General features: G+C 37.8%; 1 protein-coding gene across 3 annotated transcripts in view; it reads right to left on the bottom strand.

Moving 5' to 3' along the window:
• Positions 1–219: 219 nt before the first annotated feature.
• ESRP2 (epithelial splicing regulatory protein 2) overlaps positions 220–11131 on the bottom strand; it is a 44658-nt gene continuing 33746 nt past the window's right edge. For 2 of the 3 annotated variants that reach the window (XM_075715344.1, XM_075715345.1), the window contains exon 15: positions 3335–3424. In XM_075715344.1, coding sequence (XP_075571459.1) covers positions 3335–3424 — 90 coding nt within the window. Of the gene's footprint in view, positions 379–3334; positions 3425–11131 lie in introns of those variants that run through there. The other variant, XM_075715343.1, reaches the window with a different exon arrangement.

The following is an 11131-nucleotide window of genomic DNA, read 5'->3' as shown; positions in this document are numbered from 1 at the left end:
AAGTAAATTAACTGCATAATTTTTTGTTTCACTTTATCTTTGGCATAGGATACGCCATTTTTCAAATTAAATACAGGACATGTACCACTCTACATTCCAACACATTATGCTGAAAAGGCACATTTGCTGCTGCCTGGGTGGCAAGGGAAAACTACTTATTTTGCAAAAGGCACGGTGTTTAGTGCAGCATTCTTTCCCCATCCCTCAAAGAGTGTTTAGTTAGACCAGGTACAGTTCTACATAGCGGCTTCCCAGCAGCTGTCCGTTTTTCTCAGCCACTGCTTTCTTAGCTAGATCCAGGCTTGGAAAAGTCACCAACGCCTCTCCACTGGGCTGGCCACTAAAGTTGTAAAGCACGAGGATGGAATCTGCATGGAGCTGCAATGGTACAAGAAGACAAAAGAAAAAAAAAAAACTATTAAGACCAGAGAGCACACCTGGAAATGCAGTTTTTAATGCTGTGCATCTGGTTCACTCCACTCCTGTGTCTGCGGCAAAAAGAGATTCTGGATGTGAGAATAGGAAGGCAGAGAAGGGACCAAAGATTAAAAACTTGGCTTGGAGAACAGCAGCAGCTCTTATTCTGCTGCTGTGCTGAACAGAATCATGTAGACATAACTCCATGCAAAGATTTTGCTAGAGAAGTAATTCAGATTAAAGGTTGACAAGAAAAGAAAGACAAAAAACCCCAGAGCTGTATGGGAGTTCTGTGTTGGGAGGATGAGCTGAACTTAACACAGGTATACAGTGCAAGAAAGATTGTTCACTAAAATGAAGTAAAATTTGGTGCAGTCCAACTGAATTAAAAGACCTTTATTGTCATTTTAACAAGGCTGAGAAAAAAAAAAAGCAGGATGGCAAGTGAGATTATTTAGTCACTGCAGTTGATTTACTTTGGAGTTCATTTGCCCTCATGAATTCTTACAAGGCAGTTTCAAAATGCTGAGTTTAAAGCAGACATCTCTCTCTGCCCTATGGAACCCCAGCCACAACATGCTGGAAGTCCTTCCAAGCTAAGTTCATGAGCCCTATTTGTTGGATAGAAACGGATCTCAGTGACATTTCAAAACCAAAGGTTGAAGGATCAAAAGCTCAGCATACAAGATTAGTTTGCTGAAGAAATCAGTGCCAGGCAAAGCATATGGTCTATGCTGGAAAACCAACCAGTCTTACAAGTATTAACCCCATTCAAGCTATGTTCATGGGACATATGTCCTCATGATTTTATAAAAGGTTAAAATATTTTAAAGAGTTTCACTTTTTGTAGAATGCTTTGGGTTGGAAGGGACCTTGAGAGGTCCCTTCCAACCCAAACCATTCTATGATTGATTGATTGACTGTAGTATTTATGCGTGTCTGGTACACTGCAAGAAGTATCAGACTTCCCAGTTATTAACAGCAGCAGTTTCTGATCAGCTTTACATTCAAACATATGAAAATAAAGCAAGTACATGCCAGAGCTTCACTCACCCAAATACTTAGCAGGCAGTAAAAGTATTCTTAAGATATAAGCAACAGTACACTTTAGAAACTAAAAGCACATATAAGACAGTTAGTACAGACTTCATCTCTTCTCAGAGAACTAAAGTTAGTCAAGAAATAGCATGCAGAAAGAAATTCAAAACACAAATAAAACATCATGTCTGTCTGAAGCCCAGTTCAGGTTTGGAAGGAATCTTGGTTTATTTCAGAATAACACTGTGCTCAAAGAGAAAGTTGTACACGGTTTGTGTTGAGCCGCAAATCAGAGCTAAAAGATGGTCTGCTCCAACCAGGTCTTTGCTGTTAATCCATAGAGGATCAAGTCATTTAGCACATCAGTCCTGAATGTAAGTTTAATATTGCAGTTCAGAGTCAGCTGAAAACACACATGGAGCACAGTTAGACCTCTGGGCACAGAGGAGAACTTTAAAAAAGTAGTTTAAATAGCAGCCTTGGTGTAATACCAGGGTAAAGATCTGTAAATTCATGTTATAATTGTTGCATAGAAAGTTAGCAGAGAAGTCTACACATTCTGCAAGCAACATAATGAAAAGGGTTAAACAAAACCCTTCAGTTTTATTTTAAGACGCACTACTTTCAGGTTCTTATTTATATAGATTTCTAGATAGAAATAGATTTTCTTTATCTACATATATATTTAAAAATATAGATTCAAATCCATACAAATCTTTTCTTCTGGATGTTTTATTTTAAAAAGAGTGGTATCTGTATGATACTACTTTGGACTGCTTAGAATTCAGGATGAGCTACTCCATTAATTATTTTCTAGTCAAAGACTGTTTCCATCTCATACATGGTAGAACCCTATTGCTGATCTGGTTTTCCAGTTAATCTGGGTAAAACAAGACAGCCAAACAGATTGTCCAAGGTCACATAAATATGGAAATGCTCAGAATAATACTGGGTACACCACCAGACCATGCAGCCTCTAATCTATCTTCTCCTTAGCAGTTCTAACAGTATCACGAGAAACCAACTAGTTTGAAAACAACCGAGTTGATGGTGATTATGTGAAGGTAGCTTCATCTACAAAGATACTTCTATCAGGGCACAGTATTTGATTGCCATTTTGGTATTGAAAGTTTTGTGTGTTTTTTTTAAGGAAAAAAAAAAACCGTAGTAACTAACCAGTAGCATTTTGAATGGAATACAATAGTGTTGGGAAGTCACAAACTCCACATAGGTCACACACAAAAAAATTTCTTTAAGCATTATGCATTAGTGCCAAAAATGTGGGGAAGTTTACCATTAGCAAATGTAGTTAGTCGCATTAGAAAGCCACTATACCAAAGAAACCTCTTCTAAAAAAAAAAAAAAAGAAGTAGTAGTTCACATTACATTAGGGCGATCAACAAGCAGACAAATTAATCTCTGGATAGCTATGTGATACAGGAAAGAGAAAGCTAGAGGTTTGGGGGTTTTGCACATACATTTGTGTGTGCTTTGTAGCCATATCAAGAAAAAAAAAATTCCTGCTGCTGTGCTAAAAATAAAATACTGGACCGAAAGCTTCACATGAGAAACAAACACTAATAAACCCTTCTGGAAGTTTAACACACCATCTGAGCAGAACCAGGCAATCACACTACCTCCACCATTGCTATCCCATCAACTACAGATCACAATTGGCCTGTTTCTTTAGGTTAGTTGATTTTTTTAACAGGACAAAAGCAGAAGAGTTAAAGCAAGGATCTCAATGCAAGCTAAGAAGGGGGGGAAAAGCCATAAGCAAACAATTCTCTATCATCAAGCCCTTTTTTCCCTTCCCATTCACCACTGGAGACCCAGTTCCTGGCAGTCGCATCTTACCTTCTTCAGAAGTTACAAAGAGTTACAAACAGACCCACTCTTTCGGTGCTTGTAACACACTCCTTGCTTGATCGGTCAGCTGAATAAGGCCATTGTAGTCATCAGGTGCATACTACAGTACAAGTGTGATATATGATAATCAGCAAGAGAGGAACAGTTCTGGTACAGCAAGCCACACAGATGATCATTTGCAACCATAATTAAGAGCATCAGCTATAATAACTGGCAGGAGACAGTGAATTTGACAGATACTATTTTTATGCAAGATAAAAAAAAAAAAACCAAAACCATCAGCTGAATTACCAGTTGTAGAAATAGATTTAAAGTAAATGCATATGGGGAATATTCTAAACTGTGCATTTGAATTGTTCCTTGTCAAGGAAGGGAAATAGTTTAGACCATGAAGTGCTCCTTTTTTCCTTCTACTCATGAGACGGCAGCATCAGGTAACAAAACTCTTAAGTTTGCATAATCATGCTTCCAGTAATGACTCTCACTGGGACAGATGAGCATCTTCCAGCATGCATACTGAAGTGGGAGATTAGAAGCAGCATACAGATCTCATTCAGATCTGTTACGGAGTCATGGAAATAAACTGCAGCTTCTCCAGGGTTGAGTGATAAACACTTCAGCTGCGTATAATAGACTTGCACAGACTACACCAGAGTAGTTAAAGAAAAACAATGTCCCAGCATGAATGCACTTAGAAGACAAAACAGCATTTATACTAGTATAGTATATTTCCATATAGGAAAAAGAAATAAACTATACAGTGTAACTGCATCATGATAGGTTTGTAGAAGAATATTAAAATAAAAATAGTGACTGTACAGTACAGTCACACCAATAAATTAAAACAAAAAACCCACGCGTGGATCAGATCTAAGAAATATTTGAGATCCTGAATCTGAACAGTAATCATGCATACTATTGGAGGGCCTGGTACAAATATGAAATCTATAGTCAGTAAATAGATCTTGGGGAATATGAAACAATGTTTCATATCTATCTCAATCTTTCCAAAATTACGTATCCTGGAAAGGGACTGAGCATACTTGAACACGCTACGAAGACTACTGAAGTGACTCCTGTAATTCAGAAGACAAAATGTTTAACATAACCCAAGTTATAGAATATCCTTTCAGTGCCAAGAAGTGTTTCCTGTCTCCCCCAAAATGGCTGTTTTGCACTAACATTTCAGAGGATTGCCAAGTGCACACAATGTAGATATACTATGCTGCCTTCCTTTGATTTCCAATAATACAAAAAGTCTCCTGCCAGCTTAGGGAGAAAAAGGTATTATATTTGGGCATACAGGACACATTATAGCCATCCAAAGTGAAGCTGAAAAGGAAAAAAAAAAACAACAACCAACCATCACAGTATACACCTTCCACAGAGAACAAAACCCAAGAGCCCAGAGAATGTAAAAGAAGAGAACCTCCCAGAATTTTTACTACTGAATTCTAGCCACCTTCACATCTATACCCATGCCATTAAGTAAAAGACAAATATAAGAAGTATTTTCTAGACAGTCCCTGCCAGGGCAACCAGACCGTGCAAATATTAGATTTATCAGTTCCCAGACCTGCCCTTGAAACAAATCTACAAAATGTAAGTTTACTCTTTGGAAGGAATGTCTCAAGATAGTACATACTTTAGATTATCAGTAGATGTACAGTAAGTAAAGGTCTATAGTCTCTTGTGAGGGACAGTGTTTAAAAGGTTACACTTGAAATACATAAACAATGAGGAAAACATGAAAGTGGGAAAACTACCCTGCACAGAAATTTCAAAGTTGTCAGAGCTTAGGCCTAGGCCTAAAGAGAGAAAGAAAGAAAAAAAGAAAGAAAAAAAACCCCCAAAACAAAACCATCTAATCATGCATGATGAACTGTGTAAAGCCAAGTTGTGAAGCTCAAAATGGAAATACAGTTGTGCTAGCTTCACCTGCAATGCGGTAGGCCAAATTCTGCTTCCATTTAGATTTGAAAAATACCACCTAGTGATTTAACTCCCCAGTATAACCAGTTGCAAGTTCACCGAGCTAGATTCTAGCAGTTTGTTTCCTGTATAAATGCTACTGAGACCTGAGACAGTATGGCAATACAGAGATGATATGAAACTTCACATTGTATTTTCAAATCCTACCCTTAACACACAAGTAACTGGTAAGAAGTTACCAAATACTGCAATAGTTCCCCTTAAATTTAAGTGAAATAAAATTAAAAGCAGACCTCACTGTAAGTGCCTCCACTACCCTCCTTGTATCCCACTATCATCTCATTGCTACCTTCCTTGCTTCTCTGAACTGAAATGCAGCCTCTTTCCTCAGAGCTGCTGCCTTCTTCCCTCCCCTCTTTGACCTCACGGCTCTTGGGGGGTTGGACTTCCCTTCCAACCTAAAAGATTCTGAGATTCTTTCTTACCCAAGGGCTTCCACTCACTCTCAGTACGTCAACAGTAGCATTAAAATATAGTGGTCTACTGGAAGGACACAGCAGCAAATCTTGCTTTTTAAGCCATTACTTAATCTATGAAATACAATCTCTATCAAAAGTTTTCCTTCATCTCATCCTACTAAATTGGATACTCTCAAATTCTCACAGATGATGAACAGGGGAGACCTATTTCCTAGAATGACCAAAAGAGAATACAAAAATAAATTCAGAAAATAAAGCAATTTTTCTCTTTTCCCCTTGAAGTAGCCATCAAGAAGTCTAGCTTAGTCTTCTAAGGAAGATCGCACAGAATACTGCTCTTAATTTAAGAGCTCCATTAGAAAAGTCAGCCTCAGAGTTAAAGACATCAAGATATGGTTCCCAGCATACGCCCTGGTGCTACACTGACTTCTTCCAGTGATCAGATATGGGAGCTAGGATCAAGAAAGATGGAAACTAAATAGAGAAACTAGGTATGGGATAAAGTTTGCATTTAGAACAAGAAGAAAAACAGAACCTTTCCAAGTGGTTACTAAATAAGATTCTGGGGTCAATACTTAGCTCTATGGCAGGCTGCAAGATGGCGCAAAGAATATGCATACATGCTGGGGAAAAAAAAAGCAGCTGACTGGAACAGAGATTACATTGAATGGTGAAGAATGGTGTTTCCTGTTCCCTACATTCTTCTTGTTGTTATCTCCCCCGTGACAGTGGAGACTTTTATAGCTTAAGACATGTCTGTTCATAATGGCAAAATGATGTTTCCTGAAGGACATGTTGCTTCTTTACAGAATCAACAGTTTACCTTACAAGTGTAAGGTAAATACCTTTCTAGGTATTAACATTTAAAATGGCAGGGATACTTCAACTCATGCATATTAAATACACTTATTATTATACAGTCTATTGTAATGTGTTATTTAATATTACAATAAGAAGTGACAGATGTGTATTAAACAACACTAACTCCTCTCTTTTAAAGGAGATCACCATTTCTGACCAACAATCTCCCAGACAGGCTGCTATGCTTACTGCAGTGCAAAACTTTTTAAGATTATAGGTATCAGAGACAGACTGGTTAATATAGAGGTAGTATACTATGCTCTCTCCTTGTACATGTTGGTTTGGTGGTGGTGGCTTGTTTTGGGTTGTTTTGTTTTTTTTTTCTTTTCCTTCCCTTCAAGCTATTTTATTTCTTTCGAGAATACCTGCTACATTAAGAGGAATATGGGACTGTCCTTGTCCCCTCACGGACTGTGCACAGATTTAACCAGGTCACTAACCAGCAAGATAGTGATTTCCATTTCATTTTTGCAGTTCCTACAGTGGACATTCAAAGATCAGTCTAAAACAGCATATGCAAAGCAATCTAGGGAAAAAAAAAAATCCAATGCTAAAAACAAAACTAAAATTGGAAAGTATATTTAGACACGCCCCAACTGGGAAAAACACAAGGGGAAATGAAAGCTAAAAATAGTTCCCACCTGGAAAGGAAAACATCATAGGCAAAATGGCCTCTACAGGATTGTAGCTGCAATTCTAGCCTAAACTACCAATAAACTCTATCACAGAACAGTTCCCAAAGGGAAGAAATCCATCTCTCAGACTTTGGAAAAAAGTCTAGATATAGTAAGTCTGGAACATAGAATCTGATTTATTGACTAGGTAACTTTGGCATAAGAGTCAGGAGAAATGCCCTAAACTCACTTCATCAATAAAGTATATCAATTGTACCTTAAGAGTGCGGATACAAGCACTGGCAACGACCTGAATGCTCTGTGGAACAGATACCACCTGAATGTTTTGCGAAACAGACAGTGAAATATGTAATGCCTGTTCCCAAAAATACAGCTTGAAGATGGTGCCACTTAATCTCTTGCTTCAAGCATGGGAGGCAACAGACAGAAATAGTAACCACTAATTTACTAGACCCAGTCTCGCACATGCCTTCTCCACACAGGCAACATTTCCAGGTGGAAGATAAATTTAGGAATAAAGCAAAACAAACATCATACTCTACTCTGAGTGCATGGGGGTGAGCATATAATAATGTCTATATTGCTAGATGACTTCAAATACCAGCAAGTGGGAATTCTTCTTCTACCACATCCTCTTTCCCTTCCCTAGTCAGAAGGTGCTATGCCTAGAATTGGCACGCAGACGATGGGGTATCCCTCTCAGACTATGAAGCATCAGATTTCAAAAGCAACCCACAGGAAATAGAGAATACTTCTTTGTTCAAGCATGCATTTCAGAGAAAAAAACCTAATCCCTAAAAAGTCAGTCACAATGAAGACTGCTGTCCTGATACAAGAGAGAAATGTTGTTAATGCCCTTGGAATTTAGCCATCCATCCACTTCCCTTCACTTCCTTATTACTGTTTTAAGCACAAGCCACCCTCCTCCCCCCAAAACAATGAGCCTTGAATTCTGGGTCTCTGAAGACCTGGAGGATTAATATACTGCAAAAGCTCTTTTCTAGCTGCAGATAAAAGGCACCTAAGCCTAGTACAGATTTAAAGAACAGTATTTATTTTAAGCTTGTCCTACATAAAAATGTGCATACAAAGAAGTCCCTACATTTCCATCCTAGCCTTTTCCAGCAATTTCAGGAGGCTTTAAATAAAGCTCACATGGTGACAATAGCCCCTAAATCTTAGTCTTTCTCCTAGTTTGTTTTTTTTACTAGTCCTGAATGAAACAAATAGCGAGTCTGCTTTCTAAGAACTAATCCACATGGTCTTCTTCAGGCAGGCATGAGTTCACTTTACATTCATGCCAACCTCCAAGAAACTGGGCAACTACTACTAAATGCATGCTGATTCCTAGCTAAGACAACAGTTGTGAACTAGCTTTTGGTCAGCTAAGACCACGGGCACAGTTCAATTGCATCTGCTTGTACATAAACATAACAGTTCTTGTCAGAATACCAACTCTGGCAATGTTAGCAATAAACTTGCATTCTCATAAGAAGAAAAAAAAAAAGTCAGGTCATTGTTTGGAGACTAGAAATATTCTTTATTGACTCATTTAGTGGCTAAAGAGTAAAATCCATAGAGGATTTAGCCAGTAAATAAAGAAAAATACTTTTTAGTGAAAAATTTTGTTCCGATGTACATGAACAACGTCATGTAAATTCCTTACCCAACTACTACACCTGTTCCTTCCTTATTTACGTGACCTCTATCACTGCTTCTACAACTGTACAGAGCGATGGTCTAAAGTAACACAGAAAAGTCCGTTGCATGTAATTACTATTTTTGCACCACTTCTTCCTCAAATTTTTCCCCATAGGATCTGAAATATGAATTATTTTTCTTAATTCTAGATGGCTTTCTTCACAATCACATATTTTTCAAATTATAAGGGAAGTTTCCTGTAAACATCCATAGATCCCTTACTTCAACATAATGCTCAAAGACCAGCATCTGCTGAGCAGTTGGTGTTTTAGCACCCGTCAGAGCAACTACTGTCACCCCATTGTCCCATCTGAATTGTGTGGTGCGTTTTTTTGTTGTGGTTTTGGTTGGTTTGGTTTTTGCTGTTGTTGTTAAGTATCCTTTAGCTATGTATCCAGTATATGACTGGAGTCAAATCAATAGCCCTGTTGCATGACAGTACAATAAAAAGCAGTTCAACACGAATTACTTACTGAATCAGAGAGTATTAATATTAGCTCTTTCGAAGATTACAGTACACTACAATATTATACAGAAAGATGATGGGGGAAATTACCATCTCCAAGATGTACCATTAAAATTCTTCACAGGTTTTTCAGGATTGTTTAATGCAAGGTACATTAAACACATGCAAGCTGGAAAGAGTTTTCAACAATAAAAACAAGAAAGCAGAACTACAAGAAGATATCAAGCTGCTGAACCACTAAGCAAGAGGCTAATGCTGGTAAAATTAATTGAAAATTAAAATGCTGATCTGCAGATTTTTACATTATTTGTTATTAGAAGCATGTACTGATGTTGAGACCAGCTTGTTGAAGCCCATGGTAAGCAAAGTCTATCTCTTAAGAGGCAGGTCTGGTATGAAAGGTGCTTTCACTTAAGTAGCAACATGTGCATACATGCAATATACAGAGCCCATGAGGACTGAAGGAAGAAAACAGTAGAGAATAAAGCAAGAACTAAAACTTAAAACCTGTTCCTTTTGGACAAGGACATACAAAGACAAAAATCACCCTTCAGTCTCAGCATCTCTGATCTGGTTCCCAGAATACCAACATTGAAGCCCATTGAATACCAACATCAATTTGTTACACAGAGATTAAAACCATGCCCAAGCTACTGACGATTATTAGGGGCTCACTTTATAAATGAGCAGAAGCATCGTGCAACAGATCCTTGGGTAGCAGCAGAAAATGAAAAAATAATGTGAGAAGAGAAAGGGGAGGAAAAAAGAAAAAAAGATTTGTTATTGCTCCAGAGACACAATATTGTCCCAATAGAGTAAGTCACCACCTCTTTTTTCCCTTAAAGGAATGAGCAAGTATAAAACTAGCATTACCACATGCGGGATTCCAAGAACAATTCAAAATAATTCCTTGGCTCCTTTATAAGATATTGAACCCGATCTCATTTGGACAACATCTTCTAAAGAAATCAAAGAGGCGACCAATTTAATAACAGTAACTGATGATGACAGGAGGTTGCAGCAGAAGAATATATTTTTCACCTTGTGGCAAAATTTCTATTCATTTGAAACAATTAATTGTGCCATACAAACCCTATGAACTGCTCTCCAAATGCAGAAACAAGGAAAAGGGCAAATTCAGCACCAGACCCCAAGTCCAGATTCACTAAACTGATGATATAGGGGAAGACAGAGCTACTAGACATTGTCACTGACCTGTCCCATGCACAGACAGGTTCAGGTCACATTTTTCAGTAGTTCACTTACCCTTCCAGCTGAATTTCAATTTAGAAAATAGGCTTCCTCACTTAAGGTTTTAATACACCCACCATCCATCCACCAAAAACCCCAAGTCAGTTGAAAAAAACAAAAGGTAAAATATCGATGGCTAAGCAACAGATGAATGATCACTACTGTTTGTCTGGAAATCATGAAAGCAACAAGTAACTGTGGTTTGAACTCTGGAAATATCTGTTGAAGAAAAAGCACTAAAATACAATGACATTTAGCTTCTTTTTAATGTTTGTCAAAATTCATGTCACTTTTTATAAGTGAACCTTCAAATTTTTCCACTGAAAAACCCAGTATGCAAAACTACTTTCAAACATAAACATAACATTTAAAAAGAAGCCACAACAGGTAGAGCACTGTATCTTCCAAATACTCAAAACTTGGAACATATACATTTAAGCATCTGTTCTCAGTATGCATTCATTTACATAGCAGACATCTGG

This window comes from Pelecanus crispus, chromosome 8 (genome assembly GCF_030463565.1).
Source record: "Pelecanus crispus isolate bPelCri1 chromosome 8, bPelCri1.pri, whole genome shotgun sequence".
NCBI classification, from domain to species: domain Eukaryota; kingdom Metazoa; phylum Chordata; class Aves; order Pelecaniformes; family Pelecanidae; genus Pelecanus; species Pelecanus crispus.
Note: the sequence above shows the minus strand (reverse complement) of the source record. Positions and strands in the feature narration are given on the sequence as shown.